The following is a 26200-nucleotide window of genomic DNA, read 5'->3' on the forward strand; positions in this document are numbered from 1 at the left end:
CAAATTGCGCCCCGTTATTACCAGACTTATTTTTGTAATTATAAGAAGCAGAATTTATTCAAAATCTTATACATGAGAAGAAGAAAATACTTGCTGTGGCATTCAACTCGACATTTAGATATATCGACGACATATTATCAATTAACAAAAGTAATTCCCATTCATATGTCGACAAGAAATATCCCAGTGAGCTTGAAATTAAAGATACCACAAAGTCTGACAGATCTGTTTCGTACTTGGATATTTTACTAGAAAAAGACGTTAATGGTAACCCAACGACAAAGCTTCAAGATAAACGGGTTGACTTTAACTTTTCAATCGTCAACTTCTCTTACTTATGCAGCAATATACCCATATCACCTGCAAACGGGGTTTATGTCTATCAGTTGATTCGTTACGCAAGAGCATGCTCTACGTATGAAAAATTTCCAAAACGAGGTAAGTTATTGACAAACAAGTTGATGAAACAAGAATATCAACAGTCTGGTTTAAACTCATCATTTCGTAAGTCCTATGGTCGGTACAATGACCTTATAAGCAAAAAATCTATCATTAAGTCAAATGCTGACTGACATTTTTCATACTAATTGTTAGGCCATTATTTACACACTGAATTGTCGATGGAATTTTCCGTTAGGCCTCTTTCCCGATGTATCTGACCGGTCGGCAGGGATGCTGACTTCTCCATGACACCTGATCCCACCTGTGACGTTTAAGAGGTCCTTGTTTGCTTTGTTCCTGATTAGTATTGTTTGACTTTTGAGCTTGAATGCTGTTCTTTATCACCATATTTCATGATATGAATTATTTCCCGCTTATGCACGGTATGCGGGGATCTAGAGGGGCTTATGCACGGTATGCGGGGATCTAGAGGGGCTTCGGTTTTTAAGGTCCCAGCCGAAAGACCATTGGCTTTCAATGCCGAAGGAATAGTCACTATCTACATGTATGTTAAAATATCTAGGTGTGACACTGCACCAGAGAGATTGGACAATCGAACTCTGAGCTTCCATGGCGTACGAAGTTATCGCCCATAGACAATAGGCTACTGTGATCAGCGCCGCAGTTACATGTATTAAGAACTACTTTAATTGCAATGATATCAAATTTTTAAAAATAACCATCCAATAAATGCAGGTTCGTGACAACGTTTTTAGGGGGGGGGGGGGGTATTGATATTTGGAAAAACAAGAAGTTCGAATGCAGCTAGAAAAAAAAACATTAAGAAACTATGGTACTAATACTCCTCCATATTTTCTCATTATCAAAATTTGGCAAACGTCTAGACTTTACATTTGTAAACTTGTGAATTGTCTTTCGGCAATATAGGTAGCAGAAAACATGAAGAGGGATGAAAGGATAACTTACAACACATGCAAGTTTAATATCTTGTTTCCTACAAGTAGACGAAGTGTAGGAGTATGATATCAAGCGGGGCAAAATTACAGTAAATTCTGAAGTTGTATTTTCGGAACAACATGCTAAAATTGTCGCCTGCGTGGCGCAGTGTTTAGAGCGTTTGCTCTAAAGTCGCGGAGTAAGGAGTTGATCCTTACGTCGCGGGTTCAAATCCCACTGGGGGACGTGGAGACCGGTTATAGGGGATGAGATGAGACCGTATAAACCGTGGTCCCGTGTCGCAGTAGGTGCTGGCACGAAAAATATTCCTCACTGCTCAATAGCCCTGACTGCCGAGTGTAGGTCAACATTTGCAACTCTCCACCGGCAAGTGGTGGCGTCTCCATATGAGTGAAAAATTCTCGAGAGGGACGTTAAACAACAAACAAACAAAACATGCTAAAATTAATCTGAATTACCTACTTGCATGTCTAGACTGTGAACCTGCTACGATTGCAAATTCGGATTTACAAACATACAAGTCTGGACATTTGAATACGATTATCCTTCGTACTTTAGCACCTTTTCTCATGACGGCGTGGGGGTGATATTTCTATGGGACCATTTTTCAACGTGTGTGGAGTCGTAGAATACCGGCCTGGAAGTGTTTTCTACGGTCGAAAAATGACCTTACTTGCCGTAGAATATTGACCGGGGGTCACTTTTCCACCTAGGAATTTGACCCCTCGGTCAATATTCTACTGAGGTCACTTTTCCTCGTTACACTGGTCGGCCTGCCAGAATCAGACCAGCTCATTCATTTATGTAGGTAAGCTTTAGAATTCTGTTTTAAATTTAAGACTGCAAATTGTCAAAAAACAAACAAACAAACAAACAAAAAAAAAACACCCCCCCCAACTTCCAAGTAATTGATGTACCATATAAAGTCGCATATATAGCATTTGGCAAGGTGTTGATTACATACATATTTAAATGACAGTGTTTAAATTTTAATACATATTTTTACGGGGGAAAAATGTAAAACACACCTTAATGGCCAGCCTTATGTTACTTCCTTCTAGTAGTAGTGGCCTAGTAATTACACAAATGGCTGATATACTTCAAGATCGAGAACGTGAAAAAAAGGTATTGCAAATATTGTGCTCCACTATTTTTTTTTAAGTTTACCTTTGTTGTATTCAAGCCAGAACACGTTTTATTTATGACAGGTAAAAGGTTAAAATAAACCAGCATAATATATGCATGATTTAATTATCTTTACTTTATTGTTTTGATCAAAATAAATACGTCTGAAATAAGTAAGATTAGAATTATTCCCATTTTTGGATGAAAATGCATGTTCATATTATAAACAGCAGCAATATATTTAAGGTCAGAATATGCATATTTAAGTGCAACAGCGATAATATTTAAGTGGGTCAATAGGGAATTTCCATATAAAAGTTGTGTGCATTTTCCTGCACTGTTTATGCAAAGACGGTGCACTTGTCAGGGCATGTTTCGATAATTTTTTTGAGGTCGATTATTTCCATATCATATCATGTCCGAACAGTATGACGATTTTTCAGGTTGACAATTTTTGTTTAGATCTGTTAGAGTAACCATGCACTGATCATGCATTATTGGAAAATGGATAAAAGAATGGATTGTTTCTAGAAATCATTGACAGACTAAGGAAATATAAAAACCTAGGCTTTTTAATGAAAAAATATTGTGATTTAAAAACAATAAATCCTTTAAAGAAAACTATAGTTTATAATCATGATAGTACATTTTATATACTTTGATGAACAGTAACACTGATTTTTAAAATTTTTTGCACTTTGATTTACGAACGCTCACTTTTCATTTGGGGGGGGGGGGGTTGTATTAAATGGTAAACGGGCAGAAACAACTACCAAATTCCACATCAATGATGATAAACTAGGAAATAATCACAGGCACTTGACGTTACATATTTGTCTTATAAGTCAAATTATTAGGTATGGTGTTATATATTTTTAAATGAGACAAATATGTATAACGTCAAGTGCCTGTGGAAATAATGTGAGGATCACAAAAACAAATCCGGAGAAATATATATATATATATATATATATATACAGGGTGTTTCAGAAAACATGCAACCATTTTGATTAATTATATTTTACTGGTGCCTCAACCAATACCATGCACCAACATATCAAATTAAAAGTCAAAATTTCAAGATTTATTCTTATGAAAATAATGTTAATCTGGCAAATAGATAATGATTTACAGAAGGAAAAATAAACTCGTAAAATTTTACTTAGTTACAAAATAAGTTCTAAATGGCGTCACTTTTGCTGAATGAATAAATCTATCTGATGCAAGAAAGTTCTCATTTCCAGTAAAAAGAGTCTCTTGGTAATGAATCAGGTTTCATTTTTCAAACCATTTTGAGTTTGTTTATTGTTTTGGGGTCTGTTTTAAAAACTTTGACACTTAAATATTCCCAAAGATAAAAGTCAAAGGAGTTTAAGTCAGGTGAGTGTGGAGGCCCAATTTAATGGATTTGAAAGAGTTGAACGGTCCTCAGAGCATTTGTTCTAACCAGTCCAAGGTTTAAGATTGAAAAAATATTTCAGCATCCGATATACACTTGACTTGCTCAATTTTGAGTCGCATTTGTTCACAAGCTCAGTTATTTTACTAAAGGGTTTTGTGTGAGTCTCTGGAACAATGCCTCTTTAGTAACATTCTAAATGTTTTCATGTGTTCTCATTGTCTTTTTCATCCAATTTTTCCTTTTCTTTGATCATGCATTAACTCTTCCATTAGCTTCAAAATTTTACAGATTTATACAACTTCCACTTTCTTTTACTAAGTAAGTTCTTTGCATTCTGTAAACCTTATTTTCATTGTCCTAATCTCAGGAACTGGTAACATGCATTGATAAAGCATTTTCGGAACTTCTGATGATTCCTTCTTATTAATTTCCTCATTAAGATTGAAAATACCTGTTTTTTAGTGATGTCAAATATGACGTCATTATTAATTCAAATTATACTTATTTCATAAATTTTTGTTATTAGTAAAAACTTAAGCCTTTTTAGCATAATTGTACATAAAACTTTCATATGTTTCTGTTTGCGTATCAACAAAGTGAGGAAAGTAAATGGTTGCATGTTTTCTGAAACACCCTGTATATATATATATATATATATATATATATATATATATATATATATATATATATATATATATAACATTCTGAGTTATATCATTCAGTGAAAACTTTAAAAGGTGGATTACGCATCAGAAGAAAGGGAAATTAAGTTTACTATTATAATATTTTTATTATGATTATCATTTATTCAAAGTCAGCTTTGAGATTATCTTTGTTAAACATAATAACAATTTCCAAGATTAAGTTGAATTTGTTCAGGAATCGTGCTTTTTTAAAAATAAGCATAAATTCGATACTGCATTTTATTTTCTTTTAGTTACCGACTTATCCATTTCACACGTACTACAGTTAAGAATAAATCAAGGAATTAATTCTTTTAATAGAAAATTTCCCAACCCCGATTACAAACCTAACTGCTCGAATACTTAACGGTGGTCTCCATATATGACGCCCAGCTCTGGCCTTTTCAGTTTGTCGTCATTTTTGTTAGTCTACCAAACTCTTCTTCCATCTTATACCCAGTCAATTCATCTTTGAACCTCTTTTACTATGTATAAACCTGTGATCGACACATGTATTTGTGTCGTTCCCTCGTTCCAAGCTCTTTTTGCGTGTGAACAGGAGTCAAACCCCGCGCTCAACAACACTGAATGATAATTTGGTGCTCCGCATTCTCGCTCGAAGTCGCCGTTTTTGACAATATCTGATTAATAGTGTATGTGCATATAACGTCATATTTTTGTTATTTATGATGTCAGAGTATTGATTTTTAACACATGATCGAGTTTTCTAGATCATAAAGTTTCTAAGAATATAATTTTTGTCACATTATATTTCCGTATAGCCTGGTATTAAAGAAAACAGTGCTGTCAATGCTATTTTTGAAAGTCAAGAATTTGCCGTGCCCCGACCACCGATATTTAACACCCTTTAAATGTTGTTTATTAAATGCGCATGGCATTGGAACCTCATATTATTTAGCCAAAAATGACAAAAATATCATTTCCCAACAATATGCCAAAAATGAATAATCTTATTCAAGTAGTTTATGAAATATTTAAAAAGTTCGCGTTTTTCTGGGACAACTCTCGTATTATATTTGTTTTTCTCTCGAGAATTTTTCACTCATTATCATATATGGAGACGCCACCACTTGCCGATGGAGGGCTGCAAATTTGGATCTATACTCGGCACTCATTGCCATTGAGCAGTGAGAGATCTTTTTCGTGCCAACACCTACATGTACTGCGACACGAGACCTCGGTTTATACGGTTTCTTCCGAAGGACCGGTCTCTACGTCCTCCAGTGGGATTCGAACCCGCGACGTAAGGATCAACTCCTTACTTCGCGATATTATAGAGATTGATTAAGGTGCAGGAAATCATCAACCTCCTGTGATTTTCAATGAAATTCAATGTATTAAATTTTTACCACTTATTAAAGGAATAAGATTCTATTATTTTTAATACTTCTTTCAGGGATCCCCTTTGCAAGAAACTGATAATAATATCAATGATTTTATCGAACTTCGTGTGTATCGTACTGGTAAACTTCCCTATTCGACGTAAGAGCTTTCTAGTCATTCTGAATTTCTTTTATTCGATTTTACCGATCATCATCTCTATGTTCTCACATCCTTTCTTCTTTAATATGTTGACGGTACGACCGTTAGGGCGAGCGAAGATACCTATATTCAGTTTTATTTAGATCGGGCTCTTCAAATCGCACGTGACATTTAGTATGTCTAGACTCTGACGTCACATGACGTCGCTTGTAAGTTTCATTACCAAAAGGAAGTCTGAACAGTGCTAATTTTAATAAAGAAGATTTAATCTACAATGTACTATTTATCTGCTATATATCCATCAAATCAAGGTGAGTTATTTTTTTTCTTTGAGCTTCTTGTTACCGCGAGAACGTTGTTAGCGGCGAGATGCAATTCGCAAAGCATTACGGGACCACAGGTAACTGCGGAAAAAAAATGTGCAAAGTCCGAATTTTCTCTTTGCCCAGGCGTTGCTTTAAGAACTCGCAGAGACGAGCGGCGCTTCGCGCCGCTCGCTGCGCTCGCTATAACCTTCAGGAGTGGGTTTTTTGTCTTACTGTTCATTTTCTGGCGCAGAAACTGTCAAGAGTTTCTTCTTCCATTTTACTTGTTGATCATCTTCTACCACCAACTATCCTCGCTATGAGGTATTTTTGCAAGCTTACCGATTGTATTTTTGTGTTCACTATTGTTAAACGGATTTGTCATTTCCTTAGTCTTACCTACTGTCTTCATTATTTTCCCATTTCAATTTCTTGTGCAATTCACCGTTGCAAAAGAATATTTTACATTTAACATGTCTTTCCAACCTTGTGTAAGTGGTTTCTTACATGGACACGTCATGAAAGACATCACATTCTAAAGCAACCTTTGAAAATTTGAGATAATAGATATGTTTTTTGTTTGTTGTTTAATGTATCTTTCAAGAATTTTTCACTCATATGGAGACGCCACCACCTGTCGGTTGAGGGCCTGCAAATTTATACCTATACTCGGCACTTAGGGCCATTGAACAGTGAAGGGTCTTTTTTGTGCAATCACCTACTGCGAAACGGAACCTCGGTTTATACGGTCTCATCCGAAGGACCGGTCTCTACGTCCCGCATTGGGATTCGAACCCGCGACGTACATGTATGGATCAACTCCTTACTTCGCGATTACATATCATAGAGATTAATCAAGGTGCCGGAAATCACCAACCTCCTGTAATTTTCAATGAATGTATTAAATTTTCACCACTTATCAAAAGAAAACGATTCTATAATTTTTGCTAAGTAAAAAATTCTGTCAATATGGTACATGGAAGGACATTGTACTTCTAAATTTATGAAATCTTACGTTATTCATAACGCAGGTAAGATAGCGATCTCATTAATTTAACGTAATTCTACGATGCATATTAGTTGAGTTCTATATGTTAATATCAATAAAGAAAGCAGCCCCAATTTCAGCTTGAACGTGTACTTGAAATTACGAAAGAAAAAAAAACTAGCACGTTATATAAGTAGGCAAAAGTGTTCTTGAACTTTCATCTTGGCCCTTGAAATTCATTACCAATTTTACTTACCTAATGTAATAGAGATTGAAGAAAATAGAAGGTGTGCAACTTTATTTTGACCGGAAGCCAATCAGTTAATTTCTTCAATATTAAACCATGACCTTTGTCTTCAAAAATAGGTCGATCATTTCTTAATTTTCAAATTCATTACGTTAATTCTAAGCCCAATTATTTGTTAAACTTGTATTTAAATTTTCCTTTATTTTTCTCGATAGGATCTTTAGCACTTGTAAACATTTGTTTCATAGATAGGGCGGCTACAGGAGTTGTTTAGGGGTCGGTTTTCTGTGGGACAGGCTCGCAGGCTTTTGGAACATCATGGATGGAATCTAGAAATTACGACGAACTTCATATTTGAAGGTACATATGTACATGTATTTTGAAATGGAATTTCTTTAATCTAAATATATAATTAAGATTTTAGGAGCTTTCAATCAAGCTTTTTATCATGTAACAGTTTACTTTGAGATTTACATGTATATGATACTCTTATTGTAGCCAAACATTCTCTGTATTTTTATATATTCTGATTTATTTTTTTGCCCCAATAATAAAGATCGGGGGCATATAGTTTTTACTCTGCCTGTTCGTCAGTCTGTCTGTTTGTCTGTTCTGTTTTTGCCCAAAATCTTAAACCTTGGTCATAAGTTTTTTATTAAATAATTCTATTGCTTTCATATTTCGTATGTTTATTCCTTGTGACATGACTTTTCTTTGGATACCAACGTATTTGACCTCTTGACGTTGACCTTGGACTAGTACTTTGACCCACTTTGCAAAAATTTTACCAAACTTTAACCTTGGTTATAACTTTAGAATGGTTAGTGAGAGAGCCTTCATACCTCACCTTTGTGACAAGACCTTCCATTGAGTAATTACAATTTTGACCTTTTGATCTTGACCTTAGAGACTGACATACTCTTGAAAAGCTTTAATATTGGTCTTGTCTTTTGAACAGTTGGTGCTAGGGCTGTTATTTTCACATATGTATTCCTTGTGATAAGGCCTTTCCTTGGTACCAACATTTTTTTATCTTTTGATCTTGACCTTGGAGTTGCCATACGGGGGCATAAGTGTTTCACAAACACATATTGTTTTTCTATACTCTAGAGTTTTTTTGTTACAATTAAATGATAGGTTGGTTCCCTACCTTTTTATCAGTTGTCATAGCTGCAGCTCTGTAGCTCGCTGGTCTGGAGAAAAAATTGAAATGGACGACCAGAGAGCTACAGTGCCACCCATGGAAAATAGTGTATATCTATTGCGCACAAATATGCGTTGTTTCTCGATTTATTTCTCAGTTTATACATAAAAATATTACCAATCGCGTGTTCCTTACATATTCTTTTACTACTTCAACAACAAAACTGTATGTACAAGTCATGTACGAAGGGCGTTGAACCGAATTGTCTTGCTACCCAAGATGGCAGTATAAATAGGCAAAATTTTCTATGGTCTCAATTTCAGGCCCAGGAGGACAATTTGCAACGGTTTTGGGAAATGTTTTATTGTCGTAGTAGTGAAAAAATAGGTAAAGAACACACGGTTTGTAATATTTTGAGACGGTAACTTAAATAATTATACAGAGAAATATTTACATTTCCAAAAATTTATCCTTAAGATTCTCTGCAAATTAAAAAAAAGTTCACAATCTCACAAACTACCGTGGATTAAGCAAGAATATCTCCATTGTACAGTAATTGGAGTCAAAACATAATGCAAACTTTTTTTTTCAAAAATGATTGAAAAATGAAAAAAATATGTTGCAAGTCATCAGAAAAATAATGTATATATAAGATATGAATTTAATTTTTGAGAATTCATGAGGTGCATGAACTACGTTTTATTGCTGGGTTAATTTTCCTGCTCATTCTTTGAGAAAGTATATGACATCATGACATCTGTTTTTACTTTATCTGATGAGTTTCTGAAATTAATTTTTGAAAACAGGATGAAATTATATATTGGTCTACATTTTATTAAAGTGCGACTTAGCCTAGTTCCATTTTACCTTGTACATGTGTGCACAGTATTACTTCACGACATTAAAGTTGTCATGATTTTATGACTTGTAACATAAAAAATCATTTATATGAAAGTGTTGTAATTTGGTTAAATAACAACAATTTCTTATGTAATTATTTAGGGTTTTTTGCTGATTTTATTGAACTGATAAAATGAAAAGAGTTCAATATTAAGTATAGCAAAATTATGTAGAATAATAATAAAAAAAATAATGGTCTATATCTGGATCAGCACAACATTTTTCACATATTTTCTCTAATATTATTTCAGCGGACCCAGAGGAGCTGAAGAGAGTGTCCCATAGCGAAGATGAAGGGGTATCTCTTTTTCATAAAAAAATGTATTTATTTTGCTAAAATCATCCTACTTCGAATCTGTTATTTCTGACGTTCTGTTGGATACAATTGTTTTAAAAAGCTTCACCAGATTTTATTGTGAAAATGATTTTCTCCTTTTCTTTATCACGTATAGGCCTTAGTTGAAAGCAGTTTTATGATTAAAATTCTAACTAAATTAAACTAATTAAAATTTATAAACGTTGTGTAGCGGGCAGTACGGTGTATAAATGGAACTTACACTGCCTCGGTAATGGCCAATAGCTTTTCGGGTAATGCGGTAAAGAATCTCCATCGATTCCGATAACGAACAGTATTCAAGCTCATAGTCAATTTAGACAATACAAATCGGGAGCAGAGTAAACACGGATCTCCAAAAACACCAGAAAAGGAATCAGGTGTCATGGAGGAGTAAGCATCCCCTGTCGATTGGTTATATCCACCGAGTGCTCTTTCTCATGGTCGAGTAAACAGAAAAAACCGCAGACAATTCTGATAGTGTGTAAACAATACCTAACAAATAGTATGAAAAACGCCATTCAGCATCTGACCCGATGATAGACCGCATTTGCCGATAAGGTCACTGCATCGAACATAGAACTTAAGAAATGAAGACTTCAAACGAGACTGTTCATATCCTTGTTTTATGAACTTGCTGGTTAAAAGCTTGCCTCATTTTAAAAATTGACCGCACACAGAGCATGCTCCCGCACATCGAATCAACCGGGAGACATAAACCGCACAGGCAGGCGACACAAGAAAGGGAAGCCGACGATAAAAAAGTTGAAGATATCACGTTTCGGGGGTATATAGTTTTTGCCCTGTCCGTCCGTCTGTCTGTCTGTTTGTCCGCAAAAACTTCAACATTGCTAATAATTTTTGATTGGTTGGAGCTATGATTTTCATATTTCACATGTGTATTCCTTATGACAAGACCTTTCTTTGGGTACCATCATATTTGACCTTTTGACCTTGACCTTGGAGTTTGACCCAGTTTTACAAAATTTTACCCAACTTTAACCTTGACCATAACTTTTGAACAGTTGGTGCTAAGGCTTTCGATCTTCATATGTGTATCTCTTGTGACAAAACCTTGCTTTGGATACCAGCATTTTTTACCTTTTTGACCTTGACCTTGGAGTTTGACCTACTTTTGAAAAACTTTAACATTTGCTATAACATTTACACGGTTGGTGCTAGGGCTTTAATACTCCACATGTGTAATTCTTGTGACAAGACCTTACATTGGATACCAACAACTTTGACCTTTTGACCTTGACCTATGAGTTTGACGTACTTTTTAAAAAAAAACTATAACATTGGCCATATCTTTTGAACAGTTGGTGCTTGGGCTTTCATTCTTCACAAATGTATTCCTTGTGACAAGTTCTTCCTTTTGATACCAACAACTTTGAGTCTTTGACCTTGGAGTTTGACCTACTTTTGGACAACTTTAACCTTGGCCATTTCTTTTGAACAGTTGGTGATAGGGCTTTCAATCTTTACAAATGTATTCCTTGTGACAAGACCTTCCTTTGGATATCAACAACTTTGACCCTTTGACCTTGGCCTTGGAGTTTGACCTACTTTGGACAACTCTAACCTTGGCATTTCTATTGAACTGGTGGTGCTAGGGCTTTCATTCTTCACAAGTGCAATCCTTGTGCGAAGCCCTTCCTTTAGATACCAACAATTATAGCCCATTGACCTTGGAGTTTGACCTACTTTTGGAAAACTTTAACCTTGGTCATTTCTTTTGAACAGTTGGTACTAGGGCTTTCATACTTCACATACGCAATCCTTGTGGTAAGACCTTACTTTAGATTCCAACAACTTTGACCCTTTGATCGTGACCTTGGAGTTTGACCTACTTTTGAAAAACTTTAACCTTGGCCATATCTTTTGAACGGTTGGTACTAAGGCTTTCATTTTTCACTTGTGTATTTCTTGTGAGAAAGCCTTTCCTTGGGCCCATTAATTTTGACCATTTGACCTTGATGTTTGACTTACTTTGAAAAACTTTAACCTTGGCCATATCTTATGAACGGTTGCTACTAGGGCTTTCATATTTCACAGGTTTATTCATCGATACAAGACCTTACTTTGGGTACCAGCATATTTGATTTGCATTTGAGAAAGTTTAACCTTCGCTATAAGTTGGTATACGGGGGCATCAGTGTTTTACAAACACGTCTGATTTTAAATTAAGTTTTGTTTTTAGGGTACCATTAACGTCTTTCTAGTAAAATATCCAAATATGAAACAGATGTGTCAGACTCTGTGGTGTCTTTTATTTCAAACTCACTAGGATATATCAAATCGATATATGAATAGAAGTAACTATTGGTAATTGATAATACGAGGTCGATATATCTTAATGTCGAGTTGATGGCCACAGCAAGCGTTTTCTTCTTCACATGTGGAAGTTTTTGAATAAAATCTGCTTTATATGAATGCAAAAAATAGGTCTGCTAATAACAGGGCGCAAACGGTACCTATGAGGACTCCAACATACCGTTGGAAGATTTCATACAAGTTAAGATACAGCGAGCCTGAAGCGCCCTTAGATGGGCGACCGCTTCACGTTACAGTTACTTCAAACTTTCGCCGTCTCTTTCAAACAGTTTATCAAATCGTTATGTTACTTGTAATTATGGCGTGTATGCGCTTCAAGTATTTAGACATAGAGTTCTCATTGTGAATTCTAAAAAAAAGTTCTTATTGATGAAGTGTAAATTCTTATTTAATTATCAGTACATTTTTGCTTCAGTGGCAGATAGTTTTAAACAACAGAGTTTGGCGGGAGCTTGCCAAACAAGCAAAGATACCGGAAGTTGACATTCGACAATTTGCATGTCGTCCCTGTGACAGCGTGTGGTGGCGACGGGTTCCGGGAAGAAAAACTGTACGTATGTCGTTTATCAAAGAACACCACCGTGTTGTCTTTTTCATAATTATATTTCGCCCTGGCTTATATTTTATAAATCAAAGCATGTGCTAATTACTTTCTACATACAATTTTGAAATTGCATGATTGGTTTATCAAGAAAACCAGTAAGTACCCTCCTCCATTTCTTGAAATAATGCGGAAACCATGTACTTATGTAATACGTTTTTTTTTCTTGAACACTCTAAAAAATGTGGGTTGTTATATATGGATTCTTTTTCAGATAATTTTCAAATGCTAAATTTTATTTATTATTATTTATTTATTGCTTAAGACAAACATCTTATCGCATTTCAACATATAATACAAAATATTACAAAATGGCATTGTATAGCGGTCCTTATAGATTACAAAAATATAATACAATATAACAATAATGATTTCATGAAGAATTACCATATGAGAGAATGCTTTCTCTCAATTTAAAAGCAAAATGAATATACATGTATTTTCCCTAAATTACAAAGATCATGGACATTGCGTGTACCTAATAATTGTACAAATTTAAAAACAGATGGTTTTTGCCAGTATTACAATTTGATATATTTTTTACGAAGCTTTTCAAAATGTGGACAAATTAAAACAAAATGGTACTCATCCTCTCTTTTACACATTCTGGACATTCTACTCTCCCTAGGTATTTTATTATGTCGTCCTGACTCAATTTCAAGGTTATGAGATGAAAGCCGACTAATTTGCTTTTTGTACATAGAAGGTATGGGCTTACAAAGATAATACTGTAAAGAAAAATTGTCTATTATATGCCTATTATATGTTTGTAAATGTTACATTTTGATGAATAATTGATTTCTTCCATAAGATTTTGAACGTCATTCAATCTTTGTTTTATAATTGGGGAAAAAATTCTATAACAAGCTCTATCTTGTTCACACCACATATATCCTAACCCAATTTCATACAATTTTTCTTTAATACAAAAGGCCCAATTTTTCTTACTGTTTTTCAATCTGTCACAGTTATCATATAGTTCATCATAACAGTTTTTTATTACACAATTCTCACTAGATAAAACCTTGAACCAGAATTTGAACATTCTATACAATCGAGTAATTTTCATAGGTAGCCAACCAGTTTCCAAATACACTGAAGCAGAGTTTGTGTTTTTCCTTACGCCTAAAACAGATTTTATAAATTCCAACTGTACTTTTTCTACGTCACTAGCATTATGACTACCCTAAACCTCACAACCATAGTTTAAAATACTTGTTACATAGGTGTCAAAAAGTGACAAAAGGGTTTCTTTATTAAGACACTTTTTTTACTTTTGATTTTAATGCAAACACGGCCTTCCTTCCTTGGTATGCTTGTTGCTTTTGTATACTATTGTAATTACCTTTGAAATTTAGTAACACACCCAGATAAACAAACTTATCGACAACTTCAATTGGGTGCCCCTTAATATTCCATTTTTCTGTTGACTTGATTTTACCTCCGTTTCTAAAAAATTCAATTTTTGTTTTTTCTATATTAACAGAAAGATCCCAGCGAGTTGTGTATTCGTATAATATATCTAACATCTTTTGAAGCTCATTTACAGTCTCAGCAAAGATTACCATATCATCGGCATACATTACTACAAATAATACAAATAGATTAAGTTCACGCAAGTGTACAGGAACAATATCATTCTTCAGAAATTCTACTTCAAAATCATTCACATATAAAGAAAAAAGTATGGGGGGATAACACTTCATCTTGTAAAAACAGCCTTCAGCACTGCGAAATTATTGCAGCCCGGAGGACCGGGCTGCTCTATACATATAAGTTTAAGTGTTGGTATATGGGGATTGAGGTGGGAGAAGTTATTCAGAATTAAAGGTTTTCTAAACATTAAAAAGATTGTTAATCAGAATGTTTTTTCCCTTTATAAATTACGAGATACACAATATATTTACTTCCATAAAGTGAATCTGTAAAAATATAGATGTTTTTCATATTTAATATATAAAGTTGCTTATCATTTACTCTCGAAAAAACGACAGGTCCCTTTTTTTAGAACATCGAATTTTACTTATCGCATAAAAACGTAAAAACGTACTTTACACAGTTCGTGTTTTATATTCTTAAAATGAAAGACATTTTTGAAAATAGGTGATGTATGTGTCTGGTTTCAATTTATATTTTATGCAGCCAACATTTACTTGAGGAATTGATAAAGTTTAAAAGGGTATCGTTTTTGTTCGATTTTCATCCGACTATAGGTTTTCAAAATATTCTCGACTATCGTCTCCATCATTTAGACGCATGCCTTTTTCACACATATCGAAGCGGTTTGATGATGAAGACTCATTTCCATTGTTTACTTTATTTACTTCCCGGGCGACAATTGATGGTTACATCAATGTTTTCTTGTGTGTGAATGATATGCATTTCGACCTCACAACAGTTGAGTTTTCTACTTACGTAAGATTGTTCTATTTGTAATTTTTACTGCAATATTTAAATTCACGTGACATGATTATTTGTTTGCGTATATGAAGATTAAAAAATTAATGGCACAAGTGTATTTTTTTTTCTTCTTAACCAAAGCTATAGAAATTCTGATAATTACAAAACTTGCAATCTCCGATATGGGCAAAAAGGACTATCTTGTAACTTTTATGCATATTGTCACTGTCGAAAACTCTAGTCACTGTTATACATGTACTTATCTGTCACTGTCGAAAACTCTAGTCACTGTTATACATGTACTTATCTGTCACTGTCGAAAACTCTAGTCACTGTTATACATGTACTTATCTGTCACTGTCGAAAATTCTAGTCACTGTTATACATGTACTTATCTGTCACTGTCGAAAACTCTAGTCACTGTTATACATGTACTTATCTGTCACTGTCGAAAACTCTAGTCACTGTTATACATGTATTTATCTGTCACTGTCGAAAACTCTAGTCACTGTTATACATGTACTTATCTGTCACTGTCGAAAACTCTAGTCCCTGTTATACATGTACTTATCTGTCTGCAGAGAATGTACGATTATCACGAGCTTGATCACGTTTAACTTTGGCAGAGGAATTTTTTTTTTAAAATTTGTAAAATTTGTGTACAAATTATTCTTTTGTTTGTCAATGAATTACATGTATTATAGTAATAAATGTCATAAACCATATCATTCAAGGCATTATTAATAAAACATTTTTTGTATTTTGTATCAAGCATTAAATTCATAGTTATACATAAATACATTTGTAATAGTACATTCTATCCTGTTCGTGAAATCTTAAATTTTGTATAAACTAGCTGAATTTTGCATCATGCCTTATAAATTACAGGTTTCAAAATGTCATCGATGTAGAGTTAGATACGATGCAATACCGAAAGAACATGAATGGGGCCTAGCTCAATTTGAATGCGACCAATGTGGAAATGTCTTTATGTAAGATCTGGTACTAAAATATTAGTTTTTCATAGGTTTAAAAATCGTTCATTTGTCTTACTGGTCATACACGCGGTAAGCAGATAGTTTCCCGTCGTCAATGTGACTGTATGTAGAATTATATATCTGTTTTAAACTCACCTGAGCTGAAAGCTCAAGTGAGCTTTTCTGATCACCCGTTGGACGGAATCCATCTAGCTGTCTGTCTCCGTCCATCTGTAAACTTTTCACATTGTCGACTTCTTCTCAAGGATCACTAGGCCAATTTTTACGGAAATTGGCACAAATCATTCTTGGGTGAAGGGAATTCTAAATTGTTCAAATACTGAACCAAGTTCTATTCTGCCAAGAAAAGGCAAAAATAGGGTGGGGTCACTAAAAAAATCTTCTTCTCAAGAAAATCACTGGGCCTGCAGAAAAGATGAAACTTACATGTATATGAAAGCTTTTTGACGAAACTAAGATGTATATGAAAGCTTTTTGAGGTACTGTAGATTCTAAATTATTCAAATCATGGCCCTCAAGGGTAGGATGGGGCCACAATAGGGAATCAAAGTTTTACATTGAAATACATAGAAAATATTTTTTAAAAATCCTATTCTCAAGAATCACTGGGCTAGCAGAGACAAAACTTATGTGAAAGCTTCTTAAGTGCACATGTTTTAGACTCTTAATTTTAAAAATCATGGCCCAAGGGAAAGGGTGGGACCACAATAGGGGATCATTTTTTAAAATTAGAATATATAGGAAAACTTTTATAAAATGTTGAACCACAGGCTGTCTTTGATATGCATTTCCTTAATTCATTGTAGAGTTTTTGTACTTACAGTGTAGTATTTTCTTTTAACTTGACAGAACAATTTAAATAAAGGGATTTAATTTTACAAAATAAATATTTATAAATATAGTAAGAAAAGGTTAATTTTCTTATTTTGCAGAGGATTTGGACAAATGAATAATAATTATAGCCCTTGTTACGCTTGTGGAAATAAAGTCCAACCTGCCAGGATATTACCTAAAAGACGAAGCACTGGAGGAAACAGACGTCAAAGTACCCATTCCTGTTTTGCGTACAATTGCTATAACATAGCAGGTATGAATACCCCCTCCACAATCGCTGTTACAGAGCAGGTAATTATGACCCCCCCCCATCCCAAGAAATCCCGTCCGATTTAGCAGAACTCAATACAAGTGCTGTTAAGTAACGTAATCACCGATATTCCCCTCAGAGTGATTCGAGACAATTGGTGGCAGAATCTTGGATAGGTGGATCTAAGGGAAAAAAAACTACTTTTAGAAATATTTTCCTCTGATGTCATTGATAATTATAACATTCATTTCCTTAAATATGATCAATTATTTTGCTACCACGCGTTGTTCTTCTACTTTTTTGCAGATGGAATTTATTTCAATTTTATTTAGAATTAATTAAATTAATCTTGAAATTTAGCGATTTTTTTACGCAGTACAGTTAAGGCTACACATGAAGATAATATGGTAATGAGGTCATAATGAGGTTTGACGTCATGACAGTTGCTCCGCCCTGATAGATCTATATAAGGAAATAGAGCTCAAAAAAGTCATTTAATGATGATTGCGAGAATTTGTAATGCATGTCTGTATTTTCATGTTTAAATAAATAAACATTAGTGATTTTCTTTTATATAAAAACAAAACGTCTTCGAGATAATTCTCTTTTTTGGTGTCGTTTGGCTGCATTCGGCTTCAGCCAAGCGCTTGCACTCGGTGACATGGAATGTTTACATCTAAAAATGTGGCGACAGGAGCTGAGATATGCAGTGGATAAATGCAACAAGCAGGCAATCTTTAAAGAAGATATGGATAAAATAAGAAGCCTAAGCTTTGTTTATCGCTTTGGTAAGAAGATGATGACTTTATTTCGGGAAATCATGGAAAACTGGGACGATCTGCACCACCTCCCTAGGCCAGGTCCATTTCTGTTCATTTAGGTGTGTATGCGCATATGTATCAACATGTAGGCCTAAACATACTATTGTTTACATCAATGTAAAATAACCGTGTACATGTACAATAAGATGTATTATTACAGTCCGTCACAAACTGTAATGCAGTGCCTTGTGTGTATGCCCCCCCCCCCCAACCACACATAATAAAAGTTGCACACTTTTAACAATTTAATTTGCACTGAATATACAGAATTCTTATCATACAAACATGTTACATAATATAAAATGCACAGCATGACATGAATTGATATCAAATAATAATTTAGATGTAGTCACACTTGTAGTGTATAGGCCTACATGTATGTGAAGTCAAACTGCACAGTGCACAATGTATGTACACTGTAAATACAAGAGTTCAAGACCCTGTTAACTTTAATTTATACCTCTGACAATCAAAAATACCAATCAAAAATAAATGAAATTTAAGATTTCAGTTTTTTTTTTACCAGTGCTTCATATTTTAAATTTATTTTACAACTTATATCTATCTGTAGATCACTAGGCTGTAAATTTGTAGAATTTCTATATTAATGAAGATAAAATATTTGAATTTTCATTAGTCTGACTACACACAAATTAAGTCAGTCTTATATGTATATACATGTATTAATTTTATAAACTGTTTATATGTGCATTTTTTGCATTGTAGCTGCTAAGTGTTGTCTACAGGCTGAAGAATGAATAAAACTGGCATTACATCACCCAGAATTATCAAAATAGATCGATGCATCAGTTTCTCCACTAGGTATGATCACTACTAGTAAATAATAAAAAAAAAATCTCACATTCATTTTATAGTATGCCAGTGTAATATTTTTTTTTTCAATTTTGTTTAGGTGAAAGAATAAATGTTACCTCTAGTATATTGATTTTATTTTTTTTTTTAATTTAACTATAGCTACTAATCTTCTCTTGCCAATGTTATAGGTTTCAATTTCCCAGAAAAATTATGTATTAAAAGTTTGTTTCCATTTAAATTAGGAATTCCAGAAAATAAAGTGTAGCATGGTTAATGTTTTGCACAATGCAATGTCATTTCATTCTACAATAGTAATCATAATGTACCGTATATACTCGCCTATAAGTCGGTATTTTGGGAGTGGAATTTTTGTCCAAAACTCTATGTCCGACTTATAGGCGAGTCATAACACTTATAAGCGGGGAAATGGCAAATCCCTGAAAAATAACCTGGAAAATATACAACCGACTTATAGGTGGACCGACTTATAGGCGAGTATATACGGTATTTCACTCATTACATATATATTGTGTTGTAGCTCCTCCCAAACAATTTGAACAATTCATTCATTCAGGCAGCACGTGTTTTCACCAATCAAGTAAAAAGGTATGCTCATCAAGGCTGTAGGAACCGTGGGGGAGGGGGGGGGATAATTTTACCGACATATAGAATACTATAAAAACCATACCTATATGCTTGTGCACCCTCAGTAATAAACCCCGATGACTTTTTTTTTAAAAATTTTTCTTTATTTCTTTTTCCTGTCAAGGAATTTTTGGTAGTTGATATTACCCCCCATTTAAAAATGTATGCCGCCCCCCCCCCCCCCCCCTCAACTGTAATTGCTTCCTACAGGCCTGCTCCACATTGGCTAAATGTATAAACCATTATACATATTCCTGGCAAGATTGTTGAAATGATTAGATAATAAAAACAGTAGAATTAAAATATATACATGTATATGCTTTCTATGTTTCTCAACACCAATGAACTTTCCATAATGGTATTTCATTTTGTTTTCAGAACTGATTTCATCCAAAGGAACATGAACCGAATAATTTTGCACCTGCTCAGAATTACCTTCACAGCCTGCCTTTGAATTTGAAGAGCTGTGTTTATTAAATATATTTTCTACAAATATAATACTTTGACTTTTTAACTGTGCAGTGGTATGAAAGTTTGAAGGGTATTAAGATTTGAAACCTTAACGTGCATGTATTTTGTTGTTTGAGGTATACCAAATAGATCTAAATTTCAGCATGAATATTGTTGTGTCCACTTGTTTTTTTAAAAGAGTATCTGTTTCTTGATTACAATTTTTTTCCTATGTAATCTTGTTTGTGCATGGATTGATAGAAACTCAAAAAAAGGAGACTACCCCCCCCCCCCCCCCCATGTGATTTGTGCTAAAGTACCCAAAGAAGTAAAAACCTTATATAAACACGGTATAATAATTTATTTTTAACATGCAAGTACGGTATATGGTATCAAAGTAGCCAGAAGCAAACTGGTGGTGGTTGGGGTAGGGGGGAGGGGGTTAGATATATAGAAAGGGAAACGGTTATTAATTACACAGTGATGATTCCGTGAATTGGCTAAAATATCTGAAATAGGTTAGGGGTTGAAGGGCTGACAAAATATGGGCTTTAGCAAGCCCAAAATAGGTTAAAATGAGTGAAAAAATTGAAGTGTTCAACAACTTTTACATCATGACCTGGCTGAATGAACCGCATCGCCATTGTAAGGACGTCTTAATCGTCCCTATTGTTTGTGTTATCTTACTTGGAGTTGAAAGGAAACGTCAGCTGATTAGATCGAAACACGAACTAAACAACTTGAATTTTTTTTTAACCCGGACAAATTGGAAAGGGATCACTGCAAAAATAGAAAGTTCCAAAATATCGGAAAGCACTTGTAAATATCGGATTCTTGGATTCAAATTAGCGGAATTCCGCAAAATATCGGAACAGAATCATCACTGATTACAGGTGTAAGCACTCCAATCCCTTCCTCCTGGTTCTAAAAAACTTTTAACTTAGTCTAGAATCCCTAAACAGTAGAAGGTTTGATAGCTACTACAAGAATCACATAGAATATATGAAAAAAAAAAAAACAAAAAAAAAACTTAATTCTGTCAGACTGAGTTTTGATTTTTTTTTTTATTTGTGTACTGGGGGAGGGGGGTATAAATATTTAATTAATTGATAGGGCCTGTCTACTGTTTATTAGAAATGATTGAATCTTTCAATATTTTTTTACCATGGGTATGATTGTAGTGCGGCAAATTTTTGGCCTATTGTGAATTAACGTTTATATATGGAGCACGGGCCTCTGAATTTCTATCAATAAGCCGTTATATGATTGATCAGAGTGATATATATATATACCCCCTCTATATATAAATACATATATATGTATTTATATATAATAGAGGGGATATATATGTATTACTCCGAATCATATAACGGCTTATTGATAGAAATTCAGAGGCCTGTGCATGGAGGAAATGCGGAAGGTGTCAAAGACGTCTTGTGAAGCGTATAAAAGAACGAAGACATACAAAACAAAGTAAAGTCAAGGATTTTTTATGCATACCGTTCTGATTTAGTGAAAAAAAAAAGCCCAGCACAGTCCGTAGGTATTATTTGTTTAAACTTTGCGAGGTACACAAACTCTATTAAGAACTAAAGAGTTATCTCCCATGCTGGGTCAATGATGCGTTTGAAAACTATATTTAGAATGAATGTGTCAAGATTTCAATTTTTAATCAAAAAGTGCAAGGGCAAGGCGACAACCCAAGAAGTAGGTTTTTATTTTAAATTCTTTATTTTACTGTATAGTTTTTAAAAAGTGGTGCTCATTTCTTTGTAATTCATTAGGTAATTTATAATTTCCGATGGAATTATGAAAATACCCTATTTTTTTAATACTGGTGTTTGTTTTCAATGATTAACTTAAATATCTCAGAAATCTAACTGACTGAGCATCAGTTTTGAGATAGGATAGATATCAAGGGACACACTGAAACATTGTGCAGTTTATTTTTTGTTTGCCTTGCCCTTGCACTTTTTGGTTAAATTTGACATTTCATATTTTGACCCTAAATCGGATCCCACGTGACTGTAGAGGGTCACATGATGAAAAAAAATACTGATCTGAAAAGCGATGAACATACTCTTCAAAATGCCATTAAGATATTTCAAATAGAGTTTCGTGCTAAAAAATAAGACAGTTTAATTTTAAGTGTCTCGTTTCTGGTGCCTTTTGAAAGAAAATGTTGCCTTAACCGTACTGCGTAATTATAGCCTTAAAATATTTCTGAATCTAAGGAGAATCCATAGTGTGCAAGTCCCTCTAGGATACGGCGAGTTACATGTACCCCATAAACTGCATATTTCACTTACCCCTTGAGAAGAAGGTGAACATCACCTATTTACACCCTTCCTACTACCATTCAAAGGAAGCATTTCTCAATTTTAAATTTTAATTCTTTTCCCCACACACTCTCCTTCCGTTCTATGACCTAAGATCTGCCCAACCCATCCCGTATACATGTACATCCTAAGACATATTTATGGGGGAAAAACTTTTTAATTGGCACTACTTGCCATACTTATACTTTCCAACATCAAATTAAGGGTTACAAATTCGAACATTTATTTTAATTTCCTTTTTGTTTTACTTTGTTTATTGTTTACTCGTTTATTTTCTATAATTATATGTTTCATTTTAAATTCATTATTATTATCGAGTACGTGGGATATTGAAAACATGCCCCCCCCCCCCCCAAAAGCCTCAAGTTGTTCTCTAAAAATAAAGTTTTAAAACTTTAATTTTAAATCTGTAAAAGTTTTGGATCCTTCCCTCAACACTGCTGACATCATTTGTTTCGCATCACTCTCATGGGTAATATAAAGATTAGCGTTAATTGCGTTATGATTAGATTCATTCTAAAGCTACACGAGAGAAAATCCACAGAATTTCTTCCCATGACAATCGCTATTACGGAGCAGGTAATTTAGACCCCTGCAAGAGTTTCTGGTTGTTCCTTTACTCTATCCCCATCCATCTGTAAGTTCAAAATTGTCCTTTTTTAAATAAGAAATTGCATTTAGTTACCGGTACAACATCTATTGAGACAAACTTTGACAAAAGTTTGTTTTCTATGTCTTATCAAGATAGAGACTGGCATGATGGGATAATTTTGTAATAATAAATAGGCAAAGAGAGGAGGGATAACTTCTGGAAATGTCTTTATACAGATTGAGTAGAAAAGATGAACACTTTAAATAAATCAATGTGGAATAAATTAAGTAATGGCTTCCCAAAATCACAATTGACTTTATTTTTCAAAATATTGTTTAAAATGAAATAAAAGTTTGAAAACAAATGATATTGATTTATACTAGGCGATGTTCAACCCGGGATATGTGTTCACCCTAAGTCTCTAGCCCGAAGAGTTGTAACACAGAGTGATACGCACGCTAGCTCTGGTTCTACTGTCGATACATTCCTAACTCAAGATGACTTGGCATCATTTATATCAGGCAGCAGTCGACCAAATCTTTCAGATGTTGATGAAGAAAATTAATACATGTAGTACTCATTTCAATACTTAATTGTATATTTTTATATTTATTTTACATGTATCATTTTAGATCAACTGAGTCACTCAGACGACCCATAGTAACATGGTATTGGTTTTAAAAAATGGATAATTCTTTTTATTAAAAAAGCTGTCTAATACCCCCTGACGCAGTAGACAGGACTAGTGAAGGGATCTAAATTTCCATATAGAAATGTATAAGATATTTTAAGAATTTTTCACGAACAGCAAGGATACAAGTTGTCAAGATACACATGTATATGACCCCTCCCCCCCTCCCCTCCCCCCTCAAATATTAAAGATTCAAGAGTTTTAAAAGCAATACCCCGGTACAGAGATGTGGCCATAAAAGCGTCAAATGTTTTACAGGGATATCTTTACATACAGGAGTAGAACGTCTTATTATCACAAAGTTTTTTATTCACAAATTGTTTTTATGATGTATTTTTCATTTTGTTAGTTTTGTGTCAAAGAATAACATTATATCATAAATGTATTAAAGAAAGTTCCCAAGAAAAATAATGCTTCAGATTGTCAAATTATTATGAAAATATCCTCATAAAAAGTACATTCAGCTTTGTTCACAAGAATGCCCTTTCTAAGAAATGGAATTACCTTTGGATTGTCACCTTAAACAAACGAGGAAAACGTTGCGCGAAAAGAAACCCTCTTATCCTTGTGAAACGTAAAATACTTGTAAGGTCCAAATCGCTTTTTGAAACCAATACGAACGTACATGTAGTGTCAAAATTCGGCATTAAGTAAACTGATGTTGTGTTTTAGTTTTCTGTGTTTCGAATGTCTAACGTTTTGTTCAGCATGATTAAGTGTGCAATAAATTGAATTAAAAGTCATGGTGTTATTTTTGCTCATTATTTGAAAGATGGAATTGTGCAGTCAAAACAATTAGACAAAAATGAGCGGTAATAAATTTGTAATCCACAGAAACGAACTGTATAATAAACCTCTACGCACGATAATTAAATACGCTCGAGAATTGAGGTTATTTCATAGGACATTTAAGGCTTATATAACTCTTAGTTTACTCTACATACACAGAAATACTGCGTTTTAAACGCTTAGTTTAGAAATTAAGGTCAGACGGCGTTTCTCAAATATCTGTTTTGTATACATTGGTATTATATAAAAAAATATTCATAATTGTCATTCTCTTGTGATTTCTAAATTGTTTTCAATATGTTTTAAAATATTAGTACACCAAAAAACTGTGACAGTGACAGTTCAAAAGATTATCCATAAGGATTATATAAGAAATATCACCATCTGGTATCTTGGCAAAGTGCCTGGAAGGGTACCTCAATTTTTGGCGAGGAAACCTGTTTAATGCCCAATGACAAAATCTTGGGAAAAATTATATATTTTCGAAGAACGTGTCGTCTGACCTTATTGCAGGTATTTGTCTTTTATAAAAGGAAAGAGAGTTTCACTAAGTAGGGATAGGTAAAGGCATTCATATTTATTACAATAAATATTTGGGTATTGGGTTAAAAAAAACCGTAATAGAAATTGTTACTCAGCCTCCTTTTCAACTTTTTGAAACTGTTATAAGCTCAAATTAGTATTATTTTCCAGAGACTTTTTATCTTCAACTGATCAAAGAATAATAATGAATTTTTTTACAGTCGAACTTAGGTATCTCGAACACGGATACCTTGAATACCATGGATATGTCGAAGTGATCTGGAAGTCCAAGCACTTTTTCTTTAACTATTTTACCCTCAACATCTCGACCCCGGATATCTCGAAGGTTTTTCTTGGGCCCATTAAGTTCGAGATAACGAAGTTTGACTGTATTTAGATGTTTTTTTTTCCGTTTCGACGAACTGTTCTACTAAAGTATAGACGTAGCTAAAAAGAAAATGAATTGTGATTTTTAAAATAGGATTTAGCATGATTCTAATAGTACATTTTCAAGAAACATAATTATGTTATAATTAATATAATTAAATATCAAAGTCCTTTACCATAGTTTTTTTTTTTTTTTTTTTTTTTTTTTTTTTTTTTTTTTTTTTTTTTTTTACATATGCTATCCCTCCTACATTTTTACCTGATTTCTAAAGAACTTTATATCTTATTAGTACATTATAAAAACACCCCACTAATAAATTTTCATTTGCTGAGCAGTGTCACCATAGTTTCTGAAAGGAATAAAAACAGCTTGTTTACTTCTTTCAAAATGTCATTCCTTTCAGTATTTTTTTTTTCGATTTGAGTAAAACAAGTTTAAAAGGCATCTGAAATGTGTAATTGTTTAATGTGCCTTAGTTCTCTCGCCAAATAAGGCAGGCAAATAAGACAAAACACCTTATAGAAGTTAAAACAGTCATCTATTGAAGCAGTAAAACATGTAGATAACAATGCAAAATTGGGGGCAGAAAGGGGGACTCAAATTTGGAGTATTATACACCTTACGTAATTGTCTCACCTACTGCACATTTAAGAAATGTTTTTAAGTTTTGTGTGAGTTATTGGTGTGTAAATCAGACAGACTTGTCATGTGGGCATATTTCATGAAGCGCGCTAGCG

The 26200-nt window shown here is 33.9% G+C and overlaps 1 protein-coding gene across 1 annotated transcript; it reads left to right on the forward strand.

Moving 5' to 3' along the window:
- The first annotated feature begins 2429 nt into the window (after positions 1–2429).
- On the forward strand, positions 2430–24477 carry LOC133200982 (shiftless antiviral inhibitor of ribosomal frameshifting protein homolog). Its single transcript, XM_061336793.1, has 7 exons — positions 2430–2484; positions 7861–7972; positions 9908–9954; positions 12743–12877; positions 16217–16320; positions 17259–17413; positions 23457–24477. The coding sequence occupies exons 1-7, from the start codon at positions 2446–2448 to the stop codon at positions 23636–23638; spliced, it is 774 nt and encodes a 257-aa protein (XP_061192777.1). The 5' UTR covers positions 2430–2445; the 3' UTR covers positions 23639–24477.
- The last annotated feature ends 1723 nt before the right edge of the window (positions 24478–26200 follow it).

The sequence above is a fragment of the Saccostrea echinata genome, unplaced genomic scaffold (assembly GCF_033153115.1).
Source record: "Saccostrea echinata isolate AGI-Se365-2 ecotype Australia unplaced genomic scaffold, CSIRO_AGI_Sech_v1 ptg000002l, whole genome shotgun sequence".
Classification (NCBI taxonomy): domain Eukaryota; kingdom Metazoa; phylum Mollusca; class Bivalvia; order Ostreida; family Ostreidae; genus Saccostrea; species Saccostrea echinata.

What these genes read in the sequence shown, in the direction of transcription:
- LOC133200982 (XM_061336793.1), top strand. Translation starts at nt 2,446, where the DNA reads ATGGCTGATATACTTCAAGATCGAGAACGTGAAAAAAAG. An exon ending in ATCGAGAACGTGAAAAAAAG is followed by an intron (nt 2,485 to 7,860) that starts GTATTGCAAATA and finishes TTTGTTTCATAG; the next exon opens with ATAGGGCGGCTACAGGAGTT. An exon ending in CAATGTGGAAATGTCTTTAT is followed by an intron (nt 16,321 to 17,258) that starts GTAAGATCTGGT and finishes CTTATTTTGCAG; the next exon opens with AGGATTTGGACAAATGAATA.